Source organism: Pipistrellus hanaki (assembly GCF_964339955.1).
Source record: "Pipistrellus hanaki genome assembly, chromosome: 10".
Taxonomy (NCBI): domain Eukaryota; kingdom Metazoa; phylum Chordata; class Mammalia; order Chiroptera; family Vespertilionidae; genus Pipistrellus; species Pipistrellus hanaki.
The window spans coordinates 60,098,988-60,120,666 of NC_140512.1; the positions used below are offsets into that span (position 1 = coordinate 60,098,988).

A 21,679-nucleotide genomic window follows, 5' to 3' on the forward strand; every position below is an offset into this window, starting at 1 on the left:
CAGAGCCTGAGCATTCTTTTCACATCCCCTGAGGAATAATCTAAAAGGGGGACTGACTGTGAGTAGGGGTAGGAAGGAGGCCAAGGACCAAGGTGCAGGGGTGGTGACCAGAGGAGGGGCCAAAATGCAGCTAGTCTTCACCGCCCTCTTCATCCTGCTCTTTGTCCTGCTGTGTCTCCTGGGCATCCTGGCCAATGGCTTCATTGTGCTGATGCTGAGCAGAGAATGGAGGCGGCTCGGGAGGCTGCTCCCTTCGGACATGATCATCATGAGCTTGGGCGCCTCCCGTTTCTTTCTGCAGCTGATTGGAATGGTGCACAACTTTTACTTCTTCTTCTACCTGGAGGATTTCAGCCATGGTCCTGCGCGGCAGCTCTTTGGTCTCCAATGGGACTTCCTGAATTCAGCCACCTACTGGTTCGGTACCTTGCTCAGTGTCCTCTTCTGCCTGAAGGTTGCTAACCTCACCCACCCTACCTTCCTCTGGATGAAGTGGCGGTTCCCAGGGTCAGTGCCCTGGCTTCTGCTGGGCTCCCTCCTGATCTCCACCATCGTCACCCTGTTCTACTTTTGGGGAAACTACGCCGTGTATCATGGTTTTTTCATCAGAGAAGTTTATGAGAATATGACCTACACGGAGAGGGCCATGAGGATGGAAGTTCTCTACTTCCTACCCCTCAAATTAGTCACACTGTCAATTCCTTGCTCTATTTTTCTGGCCTCGACTGCATTGTTGATTCATTCTCTGAGGAGACACACTCGGACAATGCGGCAAAGTGCCCACAGCCTGCAAGACGCCAGCATCCAGGCTCACACCAGAGCTCTGAAGTCCCTCATCTCCTTCCTCATTCTTTACATTCTGTCTTTCATGTCCCTGATCATTGATGCTATAGGCTTCTTTTCAGCAGAGAGCGAGTGGTTCTGGCCATGGCAAATTCTAACCTACATGTGTACATCTGTCCATCCCTTTGTCATCATCTTCAGCAACCCCAGGCATCGAGCGGTGTTCAAGCCGCTACTTCTGTTGGCCAGGGGCTTCTGGCTGGTCTAGGTGCCATGGTCTCCTTATTCTGATCCCCAGAAGAGACTCAAGTGAGGATGACAGAACCACGGCCCATTTACATGGAAATATCTTCATAGGTAGATGTCTGCTGGATCATGCTCTGGGCTCCTCCTTTGAAAGGAGAGAAGAAGAACAAAATCGGGAACACTCTGACCATGATACCTCTCTCGGGACACTATTAAAATAGGACCCCAAGGGTCCCAGAGAGCCAATATTGTCCAGAAGGTCAGAATACAAAATTTTATGCTATTCTCTGTATACTCTGTGTTGAGAGGAAGCCTTCAATTAAATGTCTTGATTAAGTATATTATCTTATCTTGAAAGCCTAATGGAAAATTAAGAAGAGAAAAAATGTCCACAACTGAATTGGGGTGTAGATGGGAAGCAGGAACCTTTGTGAGGATAATGTCAAGGTTACTACTAAGGGACAGTTGTGTTAGACAGTGGCTGGGCTGTGAGATCTAAATGCTCTTCGTTTTGTGGAGATTCTTTTCCTTGCACCAAGTTTGGGTAATTTGGTTTTAATTTTGTTAAAGCCACTGGAAAGTTTCTTTGCACTAACCCCATCTCTTTTTTAATTGATATTTTCATTGTTCTGCATTTGATTTTCTCCTCTCTCAAGTCTAAGTGGCAGCCAGATTTTTTCCAGGTTTGTTCTGGAATGCAAATGTCACCAAGTCACATGTGAATAGAATAAACATGTACTTCTGTTCTGAAAAACATTCAAGAATTTCACTTAGTTTGAGTCAAAAAAACTATTGAACCTCTTTTTTACAAAAGTAAAATAATGGTCCTATTAAATATTTGTTTAAATGTTTTAAAATAGTTTGCTCCAATTACTATGCATTTTTTTTTTTTTTAGAAATAATTTTGTAAAAAAGTTTAATTAGAGTTGGGTGCTGCTAAGACAAGCTTAAAAGTTTTTGTTAAAAGGCATCCATGTGAAAATTTCAGAGTCCAACTGGTAGCTGGATTCCTGAAAAGGAGAAATTTTGATCACTTGGAGTGAAAATTAGGGTGCATGTTGCTGAGTGGATGCATACTTTGCAACATTAGCACTCAGTAAAAGAACATTGATTTTTGAATCATATTTTATTCTGATTGAGTTATTATAAAAGAGGAGTTGCAGAAGTAAAAAAAAAGTCTTGAGGCTTTAGGCTTACTTACTAGTATTTCAGAAATGCTTTACCATTTCATGTTCACCAATAAAGTTTGAAAGTTTCTATATCATACTGTCCTTTCTAGCACTGAGCATTAACTTTAATATAGTTAATTTAAAAATAGTTAATTTAATCAAAACAATCTTCTTTAATGTGCTTTTTATTTCTAGAGCAATTACTAGTAGACAAACATATTAACTCATGAATAGTTCATGTCTTCTCTCTCTCTATATTGATAGTAGAGGCCCAGTGCACGAATTTGTGCACAGGTGGGGTCCTTCAGCCTGGCTGGTGATCTAGGCTGTTGGCTTAGGCTTTTATATATATAGATCTGGTCTTAATAAAGGTAATTTTACCTATTTCATTTGGAGCAATTTCCTTGCAGTTTGTTTTTTAATTTTAATTGAGATCTGTTTTTACAAACAAAAGTTTTATGTATTTAAAATTAATGATTCTTTGTTATCTCCTCTGTCTGGAAAGTCTTTTCTTCGGAAGAGCCGAGAGTTTTACCTTTATTTTCTTATAGTTTTATAAGTTTTAAGTATCCTGTGTATGTATAAAAGAGTGCATTTAGTTATTGGATTTGCAATAATTATGCACGTGGATTTGTAAAGACCTGACATCCAGTTTCTCACCTAGAAGTATTGTCTGTTTCACCAATTATTGAAGCCTTCCTCTAAATCTCAGTAGTAAAGATATGTTTTCTTTATATAGACTCCTTGAACCTTGTATATATTTTTTCACATTTTAGTTTATGGCTATCTTTGCCTGTAGACTTTGCTATTAAACAATTTTTACTCCTCAGGAAAGCTCTTGATTTTCTTGGGTAAATTTAGCTTGTATCCATTGAATTTATTGAATTCCCTTACTTACGAGTGACAACTCAATTAATTCAGGCTTCTTAGATAGAAAGTAGTATCTAAAATGAAGTGACATTCCTGTGTGTGTGTGTGTGTTGTTTGTTTGTTTGTTTGTTTTTTACTTTTAATGGAATTGCCATCAGTTTCTCAGCCATTAAGAATACTTCCTGGACCCTGGCTGGCTGGACAGCTCAGTTGGTTAGAGCATCTTCCTTGATACACCAAGGTTGAGGTTCAGTCCCCAGTCATGGCACATACAAGAATCAACCAATGAATGCATAAATAAATAGAACAACAAATTGATATTTTTTCTCTTTCCCTCCCTCCTCCTTCCTCCCCCTCTCTCCTTTCCTTTCTTTCTAAAATCAATCAGTAAATAAAAAATTATTAAAACATAAAATGCTTTCTGGGTTTTTTTTTATTGAGGTATAGATTGTGTAATATTTCTAATGTTTATTTATTTCGTTTTAAAAATCAGGATTCCATATTGAAATTGACAAATACACTTATAGTATAATGATCATTATATGGAGTTCTAAAGTGTAACCTAGTAGTGATATACTAATACAATTTGTATCTTAAGCTGTTCTTGAAGAAATATGACATAGTCTTAATGGATAAATATTTTAATACACTATTGAAATTGATTCACCTTACCCTCCTCCCCCTTGAGTCCGCAGGCCGACCCTCTATCCACTGACCCAAACTGGCCAGGGCTGTACAACAGTTTTCTAATCCACTCATCTGCTGATGGGCATTTAGGCTGTTTCCAAATCTTAGCTATTCTAAATTGTGCTGCTATGAACATAGGGGTGCATATATCCTTTCTGATTGGTGTTTCTGTTTTCTTTGGGATATATTCCTAGAAGTGGGATTACTGGATCAAAAGGGAGCTCCATTTTTATTTTTTGAGGAAACTCCATGTTGTTCTCCACAGTGGCTCACCAGTCTGTATTCCCACCAGCAGTGCATGAGGATTCCTTTTTCTCCACATCCCCTCCAGTACTTGTCTTTGTTGATTTGCTGATGATAGCCATTCTGACAGATGTAAGATTGTACCACATTGTCGTTTTGATTTGCACTGTGTTCCTTTCTTCCATCCTATCTCTACTAGGAGACTGATCTCCCCCCCAAAAAAAATACAAGTATGATCATATCAGTTTAGTTTTTAATATATATATATATTTTAATTGATTTCAGAGAAGAAAGGAGAGAGAGACAGAAACATCAATGATGAAAGAGAATCATTGATTGGCTGCCTCCTGCATACCTCCTACTGGGGATTGAGCCAATAACTGGCATGTACCCTTGACTGGAATTGAACCTGGGACCCCTCAGTCCACAGGCCAATGCTCTATTGACTAAGCCAAACTGGTCAGGGCTATCAGTTCAGTTTTTAAAGTTGGTCAGTAGTGTCCTATCACCTTTACTGTGAAACTGAAACTTTTACGTGAGTCATTTCTGGCTTTGATTTCCTACCTTCAGGTTCCCATGGTTGCCCCTGTTCCAGTCTTATTTTCAGTTAATTTTACAGAATCATGATAGGAAGTTCTCACAGCATAGAATGATCTACCCCCACATTGTTTGCCTGGCGACTCTTTCCCCTTCCCTCGTAGGCTCAGAATTCACTTTGTCTTGGAAGTGTTTTATGGTACACTGGCTCTGCACTCTCAAGTTAGGTGTCTTTCCTCTCTTGTTTCGTTATATTCTTCACATTTGTATTCTACTTATTGCACAGTGTTTTAGTTTTCTTGCCTCTTTCTCCATTGGAAACTTTTTGAGAGCAAGAGGGGTGTAGCTTATCCATCCAATTCACTGTGTCTCTTAAGTAGAGGATTCTCAGTAACTGTCAGGAGAGTGGCTGGCTGTATGCACAGACTACCAATAGTCTGCACTAGAGGAGACCTGTTCTTTTCTTTTCCTCTCTTCCTCCTTGCTACCAGAGTTTTCTTTCTAAAAGATAAATCTGATCATTCAGTCTGTGACATAGGGCCAGTGGCCCTTGTGTGTAGATACACCTCTGTGGAAGTTACTGTCACTTGCCAACACAGTCTCCTGACTGTTTCTTTAAGGAGTGCTTTTAAAATTATTTATATAGAAAAAAAAATTATTTATATAGGGGACTCTCTTAGTCCATGTTTTTATTTTTTAATTTTTTTTTATTTCTATAATAGCATGGCTCTGTGGTTGAGCATCAACCTATCATTGATTCTCTCTCATCATTGATGTTTCTCTTTCTCACTTCCTCTAAAATATATGTATATATATATTTTTTATTTTTTATTTTTTTATTTTTTTTCTTTTCAGTTCTGGCCCCAGCAATTGCAGCTGGTGTCCTTGGGTAGTCCCTTACCCTCTCTGTCTTGGTTTCTCTATTTGTAAGCAGATACTAGTTCCTACCTCATGGGTGTTTGTGTGGATTAAGCAAGTTAATTATGTAAAGTGTTTGGAATACTACCTGACACATAGAAGTGCTCAGTAAGTGTTAGCTATAACTATAATTATGACAATTATAATATTTTAACCCTGACAGCAGCCTTTTGAGATTTCTATTACTATCTCCATTTTAGAGGAAGAAAGAAACAGCCTTAGAGACACTCATTCACTTGTCCAAGGTCACCCAGTAAACAAGTCCTAAATTCTGACGCCTACACCTTGTGTTATACCATGTTGCCCCTGAAAAAGAGATGAAGGTATTGAAACCACTAATGAACATTCCAAAGTCTATAATGAGGAAGTTTTCAGGTTTTATTTGGTCTGAGAACAATCGAGAATATTGACTTTTGACAGATGGTTCAATGGTATTGCTAGAAAAGTATGTTCCTTTATAATGTGGAGGAGGAAGAGGCTCTTGCAGGAAAAAGAATTGGTGCTCTGAGGTGATGGGTGTTTGGATGAACAGAAAGAGGTGGACTCAAGGAAGAGCTCAGGTCCTGTCAAGGAGTCCTCAGAATTGTGCCTCTGCCAGCTGTGGGTGCGAATACCCAGGCGTGGGGAGCTCTGCCCTGTTATGAATTTGGAGTGAACAGGGATGTTGCCAAAGCCCCATCCAAAGGGAGAGAATGAGATTTGGACTCTTAATTTTTAGCTATAAATTTTAAAACCACATGTTGGCAGAAGAATTGGAGCTAAGTGCCTTCTTATCCATTAATCATAAAACTAAGCTGAATTGCCTTGAGAGCAGTGCTAATAAAAAAGCAGAAAGCCACATTAGTTACAGCTGTCTTCCTATTTCTTGCCCCTCTAAAGCGCTTCCCGTATGTATCCCACATTGAACGTAGACCCAATTTGACGGTGCAGTTTAAAGGGCAGCCTTGCTGTGATCTTGGAACAAGTACTTTTGACAACTGTGATTTTTTTTGTTTTAATTTTTTGGATAGTGCCGCTTAGCAACATATGCTGTCTTTCACGTTACCTACATTTTCTGTCATAAGCTCTGTGCTTTGTTGTGTGATTGTCATTCCTCATTTGGGTTTTCTTTTAAGAATAAACTATATCTTCGATGCTGTCTTGTAACTTTATATGATTGGGATCTTTGGGCTACTCTACACAAGGGAAATATTGTTTATAAGTCTAAATACAAGGCTTCCAAAGGAACTACTACTTATATAATTATCTACAATATGATTTTCTTCATATCTAAGAGGAAACTTTAAGAATATCAAACATTTTATTTCATTCTGCAAAATTGAAAACATTATTTTGTGTCTTCTTCAAGGCATTTTGTTTTCAGTCTTTAAAAACCAATTGCAATCTTCTATGACTGACAGTTTTGAAGATCACTACTGAGTGACCAGTTGGGTAAGGCAATGTGACATTTCTAAAAATTTTCAGGTTCCTCTTTTACTTGATTTAAAGATTGAGTAGTCATTGTTTTGGCTCCTTTATTTAGATTTAAAAAAAACATTTAAAAGTTTTTCTGCCCTGGACAAGTAGCTCAGTTGGTTAGAACATCATCCTGACATTGGTATACCAAAGTTGTGGTTCGATTCTTGGTCAGGACACATACATAAATCAGCCAGTGAATGCTGGTGAAAAACAAATCAGTGTTTCTCTCTCCCACCACCCCCTTTCTCTCCCCTATAGTCAATAAAATAAAAATTTAAAAATATATATTGTTTTGGAACAAAGGAATACTTGAAAGAAGTCTGTTTTCCTAACAGAATGGTCTATTATACAATAGATTTATACAGAGTGTGGTGTATTTCTGATAAGTAACTAAATCTTCATGTTACCTTCACCCTTTTGTAGCTCAAGCATTCCAGAGCAGTAACTAGGAAATGAAGGCCATGACCCTGGATGTAAGCTTGCCAATATCAACTGTGTTTCTATGATTAATATGCCAGGTGCTTGTCTCACTCAGCCAACTCAGATATTACAGACACTTGAAGGGTCCTATAAGCCCTCCTCCATGAAGGGACAAGTTTGGCTTTAGTCGTCCCATTTCCCTTTGCTAATTTGTGATTGACAGCTGACTGATGACTACACTAAAAGCTGTGCATAAGACCAGAAACTCATTTTAGCCACCACTGCCACCTGACCTTTACTCATTTTCTCTAGAATTGTGAACAAGGAGGAATGCAAGCCTATTGTCTCCACAGTGAGATAACAAATGAGAGACAGCAGACCATTGTAAGGATACGAATTCTAGAAGCTTCATTTTCCTTTATAGCTTATCTGAGTTTTATTATGAAATATTTCCTTCATCCTTTTTTTTAAACACAACCTCATGAATAGACTAAAAATCTGGGAGTTCTTCCAATCAGTGATAGCTCCTTTCATCCTGTTTTCCTGAAGGTACTGAGTTAGATTATTGGAATGTCAGGAAGTGTGAGATCTACAGTTACTAAAATTACTTATGCAACATGGTCTGGGGGTAAGGCAAAGGGAAGGAGGAAGAGGCGCAGTGGGTGTGCCTGCTGTGGAGAAGGACAGCCTTTGTTGGTCTGGCTGCATGCTTTTGAATGTCCTCTTCAACGATTGGCTTTTCCCTGTGGGAATAACCTTTCAGCCATCCCTCTCCAGCTGGGAAGCTTCACTTTCCTGAAAAGCACAGTGGTTGGCTCAGCTGTGGTCTCCAGGGTAAGAAGGGTTAGGGTAGTATCATGCTTAAAAGCATGGGCTTTGGAATCAGCAGACCTGGGCTGGGAACCCCAGCTTTACCATTTATCAGAACGGACAGTATCCTCATGCGTCCAGGCTTTCCCTCCTATAAAATGGGGGCTAATGTCATTTTCCTCACAGAGATGGGAGGAATAGCTGAGGAAAATGTCTTCTATTTTAGTGTCTAAAACCTAGGAAGCATTCAATAAGTGAGGATCTCCTCACTAGGAAAAAATTAAAATGGCATTAACTTTCCCAAGTGTCTGCTTGAAAACAACCTACGTTTGACAGTCCTGAAAACTGCTTTGGCATGGAGTCTTCTCCTGAAATTTTTTTTTTTTTTTTAATACTATCCCGGGATTAATGATTTTTTTTTTTTTAATTCTCACCCGAGGATATTTTTTTCTAGTGATTTTTAGAGAGAATGGAAGGGAGAGGGAGAGACAGAGAGAAACACCATTGTGAGAGAGACACATCAACTGGTTGCCTCTCGCATGTCCCCAATCAGGGCCGGAAGCCTGGAACAGAGGTACATGCCCTTGAATGGAATCGAACCAGGGCCCTTCAGTCCATAGGCCGGTGCTCTATCCACTGAACCAAACCAGCTAAGGTGGGATTAGTGACTTTTTATTAAGCAGTTAATAAGTGCTACACATTTTTATATTAGGCTTTTATATTTCATTACTATTTACTTTTTCATCCTCACCTGACAATATGTTTCTTACTGGTTTTGGAGAGGGGTGGGGAGGGAAAGAGAAAGAAAAACATAGATGTGAGAGAGACATTAATCAGTTGTTTCTCATGTGCCCTGACCAGGGATCAAACCCACGACCTTTTGGTGTCCATCAGCTTGAGCCACCTGGCAAGTATTTTATATGCATTGGTTCATTTCAGTCTTATGTCAGTCCTGTGAAAAGGGTACTCTTATCCTGGCTTTACAGATAGGAAACAGCTGTAGAGAGTATGAGAATGAGTTATTTTCCCAGTAGCCAGTGAGTGGTAGATCTGAGATTTAACTTCAGCTGTCAGGGTCTGAGTTGTTGCTTGTCATTCCTTATCCTGTTAGCTCAGATGCCATCATCTGCTGACTCACATTCTCCTACATTTCCGTGTTCCACAAAGTCTTTTTAAAAGCTTCTGAAATATCCCTCACTTGTTGGAGATTTATTGTCTCTGGCAGGGGCATACATCCTTGCTAACACATTTTCTTATGTGTTCACAAGATGGCTTTTCAAATGATTTTGGTGTTATAGGTCATTTCTTCATAGCTGAACCTATCAGTGTATTGAAAAGGAAGGAGTGAACAGTTTTTCTTGTTTCCCTGAAACATAGTTCATCAAATATGGATTTTAGGACATTGTAACAGTAATTATTAGGTTTATTTGAGGAAAGTAAAATAAATGGCATATTGGTAAAATGGTCACAGATATAAAAATATTCTTAAATCGACATCAAAATTTCTAAATTACAGCTGGCTAACCAATCATTCTGCATTGCATTTATATGCCAGTGGCACAGATAGTTTACAAACCTCCTATATTTGTTCATTGACATTCACAAGAGAGAAAAGTTGAGCCCAGAAGTCAAACATACCTGGGATTTGCATATTGACTGCGCAGCGAAGCAGCATTGTGTGACCATGGGAACATCACCTAAGTGGAGTAGATCTTCTTAACTGTAAATTAGAGTTAATAAAAATGACCATGTACATTTGTCTTGATGATCAAATGGGTTTACCCTTGAGCTAGCATAGCTCATATATGAGGCTCTGAATTATTGGTAGCTGCTGTTTTGACTATGACAAATTTTATAGTTATTTAACACTAGAGGCCTAGTGCACAGACTTCACGCACAGATAGGGTCCCTAGGCCTGACTGGCAATCAGGGCCGACCGAGCCTTCCGGTTGCCGGCTGGTGCCTTCCTTCATCTTGTGCCCATCACTGCTGGTCAGTGCATGTCATAAGGAGCGATCGAACTCCCTCTCTACCAGTCAAACTATCGAGGAGACACTTTGCATATTATTCTTTTATATATATATAGTATAGATATTTAGATAGATATAGAGGTATTTCTCTACAAAAGCGGACATGTCACATCCCTAACAGTGTACACTTGTTTTAGAAATATTATAGACTAGAAGCCTGGTGCATGAAATTTGTGCACGAGGGTGGGGTGGGGGGTGTCCCTCAGCCCAGCCTGCACCCTCTCCAATCTGAGACATTCCTCTCACAATCCAGGACTGTTGGCTCCCAACTGCTTGCCTGCCTGCCTTCCAGATTGCCCCTAACCACTCCCCTGCTAGCCTTATTGCCCATAAGTGCCCTCCCCTGCAGGCCTGGTCCCTCCCAAATGTCCTACCCTGCTTGCCATCTTGTGGTGTCCATCTTGTGTCCACATGTGTGTCTGAGTGATGGTCAATTTGCATATTACTCTTTTATTAGATAGGATAGCTTTATTTTAATAGACATAGTATTAATACAGTGCAATGGGTGCTGCCCGAGGTTCTGGAGTTAAAGTGTCACCAAAGTCCTTCAGGTACAGTCAGAGGCACTAGTGATTCGTGAGTTCCTAATTCCTTTTGGCATCTCCCAATGACTTACTGATCAGTCATTCACCCATGTACTAACCCAATGTTTATTCAGACTCCTAGGCACTGTGCTGGGTGCTGTTGTCCACCTGGAGCTTCCAGGGTTTGTTTATTATTTATCAATTTTTATTTTTACTTTTCCACGTATTAGCAATAAGCAGAATAAGGTAACCAAAATTTTCTGTGGCTATTTTTACCTATCTTCCTGGTGTATCGTAGGTGCTAAATAAATATTAAGTTAATGAACAAACTTGTTTATCAGATGTTTGTGTCTGTGATTACCAAATATGATGCTGGTTGCCAAGGATATAGTTACAAATAGGATACCGTCACTGTTGTCAATCTCATTTTCTATGAAAGAGAGTCAAAACCAGAAAATTCTGTGTTATATTCTGTTATAGAGATACTGACAGGGTATCCTGGAGAAGGTGCTATCTGAGCTGAGCTTTAGAAGGAGCATTACATGTGCATAAGACTTGAATTTAAAAATTCTGGGCTTAGTGCTATGGAGGCCCTGTTTGATGTCATTGTAACTCAAACCCTGACTTTTTTCTAGAGCAAAATCCAACTGTGAGCCTTCCAAAATCTTAATCTGGCCAAGCACATTGGAGCGCCTGCACTCTGTTACCTGCCAGAACATGTACAGCTCATTTGGCATAATCATGTCAGGGTGAGATGAGCCTCTGCTTTGGGATTAAACTCAGGGAAAATGCGTTGGGGAGTGACTCTGTGTATGTCTGAGAGCCAGCAAATGTGGCCTCTCACCCGCACCAAACTGAGTGATGGTAGGAGTTGCGGAGTCAGGGTAGTTAGGCGGTAGGATGCCTAGGCTGCAAGTGTTGCTTTTAGTTCAACAGACTTCAGATTTTGTAGATGGGGAAACTAAGGCTTAGAGAGGACAATGGATTTCATGCAAACTATTTAGTCAGTTGGTGGCAAGCTTGCCGTGAATGCACCCAACACAGTTCCTCACCTGGGCCTTGATGCTTGACTGTTTCCTCTACCTGGGAGGGTAGTCTTCCTGTTGATGTTTGTAACTCTCTCACTTAGACCTGTAGTCTTAAACCTTAAAGCGTTCTCCCCACCATTCTAAGATAGGACGCTTTCCTACCCTTCTTTATTTCCATATCCACATTTACTTTATTTATAACACTCAGCACCACCTTACATTGTGTTCTATGTCTATTAAAATATGTGAACATTTGTTTGTGTTTGTCTCTTCATCTAGGATGTAGATGAAGGGACAAAGGCAGACTTATTCTCAATGCCTAGAAAATGCCTGGTGCATCGTAGGTGCTGAATAAATATTAACTTAATGGACAAACTTGTTTATCAGATGTTTGTGTCTATGATTACCAAATATGATACTCATTGCCAAGGATATAGTTACAAATAGGATACGGTCACTGTTGTCAAGATCTCATTTTCTAGTGAAAGAGAGTCAAAACCAGAAAACTCTGTTATATTCTGTTATAGAGGTACTGACCGGGTAACCTGGAGAAAGAAGGTGCTATCTGAGCTGAGCTTTAGAAGGAGCAGAGAAACAGCAGCTTGCGGGAGGCAGGATGTGAGGGGAGGTTGGGCAGGGGAGACCTGCCAGACCATGAGAACTACAACTAGAAATGCCTAGAGGAGCGGGTCATCAGAGCATATTAGGAGTTATGTTCTGGAATGAGTAAATCTTAAAGTTTTTATCCAAGTTGAATATATAAATTTTTAAATGTAATGATGAAGTAATCAAATACATACTTATGTATTTGGCTACACTAAATTCCCTATCATATGAAGTGATTTATGGGAAATAACTGCTTTTTCTGCCATAATCATTTTGAAACACCTTAAACTTTTCATGGGTGTCTTCCATGTCAGTGTTGTCATAAATAGAATGCCATTGGGCTATCTAACATAGTTCTCTAGAACGTATCGTATTAAATGTGGGGCCCACTCATTTATTCATAATAAGCATTATAGAGCAAGTTCTTTATGCTAGGCACGGTGAACAAAAACCCTTAGACTCAAGGTTAGAGTTTATGTTTTGAGTTTAGGTGATACAGTGCTTTTTGGATATGGGTATGTTACTGACAATATTATCTCCACATATATTTATCAGAAAACATAAGGAAACCATTTTTGCTCTTTTCTTTTTTCTTCTGACAATTACCCATACTCATTTCTAAATTAATGTTCACGTACTGATGTAATTGGATTGGTCAGCATTAGCCATTCTCTGCTGATTTCCCATCATCCTGGTTTAGGATTTGATGTTGTTATCCCTCTATCCTCTTTGCTTGCGATTTCTCCTCTTGTTCCCATAGAGTTGTTTTTTTTTCTTTTTCTCTCTTTTTTTTTTTTCCTCTATCCAAAAGCCTCTCATCTCTCTGGAGACCTCTGTCTACTATCTGGATGGATTATTCCAGTGGTCGGCAAACTCATTAGTCAACAGAGCCAAATATCAACAGTATAACGATTGAAATTTCTTTTGAGAGCCACATATTTTAACTTAAAGTATATAGGTAGGTACATTATTATTAACTTAATTAGGGTACTTCTTCAGTTGCACACGTGGTATTTTGTGGAAGAGCCACACTCAAGGGGCCAAAGAGCAGCATGTGGCTCCTGAGCCGCAGTTTGCTGACCACTGGATGATTCGATAGGCTGCCTTCCAGATCTTCCTGAAACTTCCCTTTGCTGTGTTATCCTGGGCATTCCCTTGGCCATTTCTGAGCCATTTCCCTTGTTACCAAGATCTACTAACTTTCTCTTTCTTGTTTTTGTTTTTTTTTTTTCTTCCTTGTTTCAGTAGAACACGTTCTCTGATAAGAACAACAACTCCTCCTTGTCCTCCTTCAGGTTAAAATAAGTATGGCAGCCAAGTGCACGGTGATGACCGCCCTTACAAACCTGCCACTGGGCTCCAGTCTGAGCAGGATTGCCCTCGGGCTGGTGCATACCTCTTATCCTGAGACCTCCCTTATCATTTGGAGAATTCCCTTCCCATGCTCCTAGTGGAAGCCTTTGTTTTCTGTGACCTCACCCTTCTTGGTTTTGGTCCAGTATCTAATGTGCAGGAAGCACAGTAACAACCTGAGAGACCATGGCATATCTGAGGAATATTTTTTAAAATCTTGAATTTTGAAAAATGTCTTTTCACTCACCCACTCAATTGATAGTTTGGGGGAAAATCTTAGGTTTTTGGCGCCTTTGTTCTGTTGTCTTGGTTTTTGATTCATGTCAGTTTTGCCCTTTGTGCTGACGTTCAAGTACTTCCTTTCTGCCAGATTGCCTTGAATTGTTGATTTGCTTTTCAGTATCTCTGCTCATTCTTTGAGTTTCCAATTAGCCTGGTTAAAGGTAATTTCCTATGATCTTTTCCCTTTTGTGTGTGGGTCTACATCTCTTCTCTCTAACTTCTGGGGATTTCTTAAACTTTATATTTTCCCACCTCTCCACGGCAGTACTTCATTTCTGTTATCAGATTTTTAGTTTTGATGAGCATTTTTGTTCTCTGGGTGTTTTTATAGCTTTATATTCTTGTTTCGTGTTGTATCTTGTATCTTTCAGACAATGCTAAGGATGGATTTGTTGTTTTTCTGCATAGTCTATTGCTTCCAACTTGTCTTTTTAAATTGTTTTGTTCTTTTTTCTTTTTCTTTTACATTAGAGGCTTTTGTCAGTTTCTGACAATCTTTGTTTGAATGTATCTTTATGTCCCTATATATTATCTAAATATATTGTCAGGGTGCAGGGAAGGCTGTCCCCAGGTAGCCTATACTGTCATTATTGATTCCTCTCAAAGTTACTTGACAAACATTTGGAACAAGCAGGGCACATTGGCAATCCCTTGTCGACCGCAGGCACTCAGTCTCCCTGGTGAAAGGTGTCCCTTCTTGCTCCAGGAGTATGAGCGACACCCTTATAGCTAGAGCTAAGGAACCAGGCCTGGAAAGCTTACAGAAACTCCTTTACTAATTTACTACCTAAGCCCAGGCTTTGCTTAGATTCCTCACTAATGCTTTTCCTGAACTGAAGTGCATTTGGTCCCGTCACTTCCTCATGAATTTATTGTTCCTCCGTCTAAGAAGTATAAAAAGCTGGCTGGGTCATCATTTCAGAAGCTTCATCTATGATCTCTTGTGCACTCATATTAAGTTGGTTTTTCTCCTCTTAATGTGATCTTGTGCAATTTTATTATTAGCCCAGCTATAAGAACTTGAGAGGCATAGAGCAGGGGTTTCCCCCTTCCCAACAATATGCATATACAAATATTCACAACTGAGGATTGTTGTACAATATGATTATATATCCTTCCTTTCTTTTGTTTTTTCCCCCCCTAAGGCTTAGATAATTGCACAGTGCTTAATAATACATTTTACATATATTGTACAATCTTCCTAAATAATAAAAACCTAATATGCTAAGTGTCTGATTATCCATTCAACCAATCAAAGTGTAATATGCTAATTATATGCTAAGGCCACCCAACTGTTCATTATGACATGCATTGACCACCAGGGGGCAGACGCTCTTACCAGTAGGTTAACTTGCTGCTGGGGTCTGGCCAATCAGGACTGAGCGAGACGGGCCAGCCATGCCCTGGAGCCCTCCCGCGGTCCCTCCCTGGCTGGCCAACCTCCTACTTCCTTCCCCAGTCCTGATCGTGCACAGGTGGGGTCCCTTGGCCTGGCCTGCGCCCTTTTGCACTCTGGGACCTCTTGGGGGATGTCGGAGAGCCAGTTTTGGCTTGATCCCTCTCAACTCAACACAGGAGCTGCCCCCTGGTGGTCAGTGTGCTCCCACAGGGGGAGTGCTACTCAGCCAGAAGCTGGCTCATAGCTGGCAAGCGCAGCAGTCGTGGCAGGAGCCTCTCCCACCTCCTTGGCAGCCCTAAGGATGTCTGACTGCCACGGGGAGCAGGCCTAAGCCATCAGTTGGACATCCCCTGAGGGCTCCCAGACTGCAAGAGGGTGTGGGCCAGGCTGAGGGCCCCCCCTTGAGTGCACAAACTTCATGCACTGGGCCTCTAGTGTATATATAAAAGGCTAATATGCAAAGTGTTCCCTTGGGAGTTCTACTGTGAGACCAGGAGTTTGATTACTAGCTATAATGCTCGCTGACCATCAGGGGCAGCGCGGAATGTGGTGGGTGACCAGTGGCAGGGTGCTGAGGGAGTGAGGAAAGGGGGAGGCAGGGAGAACTGTGTGGCAGCAGTGTGCAGGCAGCGAGGGAAGGAGGAAGCAGGGGGAATCTAATGGTGATGGTGGGCAGTTTGGGAGGGAAGGAGGAGGCGGATAGGTGGGGAACCCTGATTGGCCCTAATTGCCAGCCAGGCCTAGGGAATTTCGTGTGCTAGGCCTCTAGTGATTATAGTTAACCATGTAAAAGTTGTTTAGTAATTATAGTATGTGTGTATGTCTATGTGTGTGTGTGTAACTACTTGCCGGTATATACAAGATGCATGCACATATTGATCCTATTATATTCTCTATGTTAATTATTAATTGTACCTGTGCTGTACATATATTTGCTATGTATAGAAAATGCACAATCAGACTTGTGACTGAAATTCTGAACAGTGATTATCTTCTGTTTTATATGCTCACTTAAGGAATTCTTTTTAGATTTTGATTCTGCCTTTGCTACTAGCTTTAGAATTAGACAAATTACAAAGATAAGTGGTTTTCTTCAGAAATAGTGACAATTGGATTAATAGCAAAGGTCTAGGCAAGAAGGGATTCTGCATTTCTATAATCTCATTTTAGAATAATACCCAGCTAATCCATTAAAATCATTAAGGTCTTCTATAAATCAGTTTAATGACTGTGTACTCTAATAAAATAAAGCGCTTCTGAAGAATTTCAGAAGTTTCAAAAGCTTTTTTCTAATGAAACTCCAAATAATTTCTCTGAGAACTCAGAGAGACTGCCCCTACCATATTCTTTTTGTTACAGAGTGATTTGCATAATGAATGCACCAAGCTAGTAATTTTTTTTCCTATGGTACTTTTTAAAAATTAGAAATGAAATTTTATTAAAATAGTATTTCAATTTCTTTTCTAACCTTTGCATTTCAGTCTTTTTCTGTTTCTTTAATAAAATAACCGTTACTCAGAGCCATACTTTTATTACTACATGACTGGATCCTCATTTTCAGATATAATAAGAAAAGCTCTATACTGGTGTTGATAATGCCTCCAAAGATTGGTATACTATAGTAGACTCATAATCCTTTCAGTGGGAAAATAGTGATTTTTTTTTTTTTTCTTCAACACCATTGACTATGATTTTCTTCTCTGAAACTACTGGATTCCTTGGACTCTTATTTTTTCCTTTAAAGTCTTCTAGTCTCCCCCCTGCCCTCCCCTATCCCCCAAGTGAGAAAGTCCTTACATACTGTTTTTAGTCTGTGCTAAGGAAAGTTTATCCTTGTAAACAAATGCACTTATTAAATGTATTAACCTTCGTGATTATTTTTTTCCCTGGCAATTCTAAGACCCCCAAACTCTGTTGATAACATTGATTTAGAAACATTAATGGTTTGCAACTATCACTTTGTATTTTTAATCCCAAAGGCTTTCATGGTAGCAAAAATATTAATTGAATAAACTCAATTCTTTCTAATTTTGAAAGGTGCTTTAGCATCAGCTCAGAAGACTGTTTAGGCAAAGGTCAGCAAACGTATGCAAGTCACATCTTCCTTTCAATCTAAGAAGCTTTTGCCCCATTTCCCTTTGTGTCTGATTTCATATACCCTTTTAAGCATGACAGAGATCACTTGATATGATGTGCCTGTGTAAAAACTGGCAACAACGTGTTATGTTTTGAATAGGAAATCATTTTAAGAGGCATAGGTACTGACATTTATGTCGTCTATACCTGAATCAGGCTCTTAATGTCAGCATTCAGTATACATCACAAAATATTTTATACAATCATTGTGCTTTTCATCAGTAGAAGAAGCTTTCAAAATAAGATGCATGATTGCATTTCCTCGGCTTCACTTCTGTGGTCATTAGGACGTGTATGAAAATGTTTGTAAGAGGCTTACTGTGAATGATCACAAATATTATTTTATTTATTTTACTCCATCCTCTAAAAAGTTTGCTTTATTTGCAGCTTGAGTCTTTGTTTCTTGTGCTGAGGTTAGGTACATAACTCCAGAACCAGTGAGAAATGGATTTGAGAACCTTCAGGCAAATTAAAAATGAATGAGACCTGGATGTTTCGACCAAAAGGAATTTCTAATATCATGGGCATGGATGCTAATACAGGTGCATAACCTACTAAAATTAGAATCCAAGCTAGATCTAAAAACCAGTAAGGAAGTTATTAATAGAATAAAGGGAAGCAAGCGTAACTTTTAGGGGTCCATTTGCTGCTAATAATAGATTTGATGCTTCTCTATTTAGCTCTGAAAATATTAGGAAAGTATTAAGCTCTGAATATAATTTTTGCCTCAATAAATTCCTAGTCAATAGGAAAAATTCTCCCCCCCCCCAATTCTCCCCAGAGGATATGTTTTTATTGAGTTTTTTGTTTTTGTTTGTTTTTTGAGAAAGAGGGAGGAGGAAAGGAGGGAAGGAGAGGGATAAACAGTGATATGATCAGTTGCCTCCTATATGCACGGTGATTGAACCCAAACCTTTTGGTGTCCAGGACTCACCAACCAACAGAGCCACATGGCCAGGCACTAGGGAAAATTCTTATTTGGTGTGTCCTGCCCTTTAGGAGCAGGCTATAAACTTAGTGACCCCCTGGTAAGCTGCTAAGCATTTTAGAGGACTGATGGGTTTGCATAGTAACCTATTGTAGGAATTTTAATCAGGAATGGGTCCCGGAAACACTGCTGTTCCCCAAAGAGTTTGTCACTGTTAAGAGTGCCACGCATTTTGGTAGGCAAAGATACAATGTGTGACTGATACTTGGGAAAATGTAGCAAATCAGAAAACTATCACATAGAAGCTTTTGAATTGGGTTAAATTTACCCAATAATTTTTCATTTTAGCTACTCCATGTAATTCTTTGCAATATACTAATGATTTTGGTGCTTAATTATATTTGTAATTGTTAATACATTACTTTAATCTCTATACTGATGTGATGTAATTTTTTACCTAACTCATCTTCAAATTTCACAGTAATATTCAGGTATAGTTCAGGAATTTTTAATTCTCAGGACTTCAGAAAGCTCTTTCAGTAAGTATATAGAATGTGCTATTCTTTGCTACATGAAATAATTCTGGGTGGTTCTGTAATTTAATAATGTGAATAGATGTTTTATAGCCTAAGTGGGATTTGTTAATACAACTCTTGGGAAAGAAATGATCTAAAAAGAAGATGCTAGAATAATGTCTTCTGGTAGGAAAAAAAAATTCAGCACAAAATATGTATTCTGTTCCTTATCTTCACATCCTAGATTATCTTTCAGTTTTAAGTAACTTGAATCCCCTTTGAGCTTTTTGGACATCTGTTTTGTGAATTTTCTCCTATAAAATACAATTTGTAATCCTTCTAAATATTAAGGAAGGTAATAAGGACTCTCCATATTGGCTTGAGTCTTTGTCTCTCAGTGGGTGGCCAGCAGATGGAGTAGAGGCAGAGACCCCTTCTGCCAATATACCGGGTTTTTGGCCCACATTGCATGTGCCGGAATCACACAGAATTACACTGTAGAGCAGCCTTTGTTTTGTGTACATTTAGCATAGTGCAGGTTTTCTTATTGGACCTGTGTTATTATGTGGTGATGTGATTAGGGGCATCTGGTCTCTAAATAAGTGGCACTGTGCCATCAATGACTCTCCATCCCTGTGACTTATGATGCAGTTGGAGGTTTCTTTTTTCTTGTGTGTGGCCGGAGCCTTTCCGTGTTTACTTGAATTTACTTTTTTAGGGTATGGCCAGTAAAATGCGTGGTTTCCTTTAAAGCTTTTCTTATAGGTTTGGTGTAAAGCCGCCACCTCCTATATGACTCAGGCAGGCTATGCGGTTAGGTTGAGTGTGAGGGCCAATTGTCCGGACACAGGTGAGGGAATGGCTTTTAATTCCTGCCGCACTTTGCTCAGTCTTCCCCTCAGTGAACAGACAGTTGAGCCTCAGGGGTTCCTTATTTCAATTCCCCAGACCTTGGGAATGATGTCCTTTATTATTATTTCTAATGAGAAATTTGTTTTATATGTAAGCATTTTAAGTTGTTTTCTAAGCTTATAAGACGTGAGACTTAAGAAGTGCCCATGGTTTAAAATATGACTCATAATAATGCTAGCCAGAGGATAAATCTGCTCGTACTTCTTTGTGATGAGTAAAACCCTAATTTTTGAAATGGTTTCAATCATAGCCTGTGTATTATATGTATCTTTGCGTTTTAGGTTGGTAAAAATGCAGATTTTGGAGTGACAGCTAAGTATTATATTCTGTAAATATATCTAAATCAATTCACTGATGCCTCCCTTCCTTTGGTTTAGTTGGGTAGATTTCTTAACTAATAAATACTAGGTTTAGCAAATCCCTAGCTGAACATCTGATCCTCAGGAATTTTAAAACTGAGTGGCTTTCTGGGTCACTCTGTTCCGAGTCCTGAAGAAGTGATGTAGGTAGGTTTTTAGTCTTGATATTTTTTAAAAAGCTTTTTGAAGATTGCGATTAGCCAGGTTTAGGAAACTTCCTGCTTTTTTTGTTAAAAACGATCACACTAGCCTCTTAGTGGCACCTCGTCTGCTTGGCTTTAGTCTTGCACAGCAGGTTGACATCTGCTGTGGAAATTTCCTTTGTGCTTCCTGTTCTGACAGCAGCGCTGAGGAGCTTCAGTTGGAGGTGACTGGAACCATTCCATCCAAAATAATAGGATGCCCAGTTGCATATTAATTTTAGGTAAACAATGGACATGTTTTGGTATATGTATGTCCCAGATATTTCCTAAGACATGTTAAAATTTGAGATAGAGATAATAACATTTCATACTAAAAGTTACTTCTTGTTTATCTGAAATTCAAATTTAATGGGACATCTGATATCTAATTTTGCAGGCCTCCCTGGACGCCCCCTGGTGCCAAAGGGGGCAATGGCATACTGCTTATAGACTCAGCAGGGTAGTGTTTAACCAGACTAGCCCTAAGAACAGGCTTTATTTTAAAACACAGGTTTTTTTTTTGTTTGTTTGTTTGTTTTGTTTTGTTTTTTGTTTTTTTGCTTATTATTTTGAAAGCTAACTTTTCAGTTTCTTGAAGGCTAACTGGTAGAAGAGACACCCATTTGCTTTTCCCTCATAATGGGAAAATTGTTATATATTCTTCCTTTGTGACCTCACTTGCTAGGCAAATGTACTAAACATTTGCTTTTTACTTATCAGCATTATTCTGTCTATGAATTCAGAATTACTTTTAGAATCCAAAAATCGAAAGCAAATATTTATGCCATCCTGCTCTAGATGTTCATTTATTTTAATGTTAATCTTAAAGAGGTCCTTTATCCACTTAATCTTCCCAAATCCTTGCATGTTCTAATATAAATAAGCTTGCCATGATGTCTTAGAGGTAGCATAGCATTTCTTGCTGGCTGAATTTTGTAAGGTTAAAGAAGGAAATAAATATGAAGTAATTTTCTTTGTTAAGGGAGTGATGTGATCCTTGCATAGTGTTGCCTCTTAAGTACATGGACATACATGCAATAATTAATATAATATAATTTACTTGAAATAAATTATTTAAAAATGGTTGCAGCTAAGATTCCTATTTTAGATACAGACTAGAATGTTGTTATTTATTAGGGAAATAGTGTTGAGGCATTAGCAGACATTAATACTTTTGATCTTTCCTATGACGTTTCCCAGTTCAGGCCTCAATATTGGGAAGGTCAAGGTTGGGACAAAACAGCAGTGCTAGTTGCCTACACAGTAGCCTTCCTCCAGCTTCCT

The 21,679-nt window shown here is 39.2% G+C and overlaps 2 protein-coding genes across 9 annotated transcripts in view; both read left to right on the forward strand.

Annotated features, from left to right (window-relative positions):
• The window catches only part of CADPS2 (calcium dependent secretion activator 2), a 434,503-nt gene that overhangs the window by 56,138 nt on the left and 356,686 nt on the right, over positions 1-21,679 (forward strand). The gene's annotated exons all lie outside the window — the stretch shown is intronic.
• Positions 125-1,051, forward strand: LOC311629281 (taste receptor type 2 member 41-like; the record flags this gene model as incomplete). The annotated part of the gene is made up of 1 exon (XM_084897271.1): positions 125-1,051. The coding sequence occupies one exon, from the start codon at positions 125-127 to the stop codon at positions 1,049-1,051; it is 927 nt and encodes a 308-aa protein (XP_084753397.1).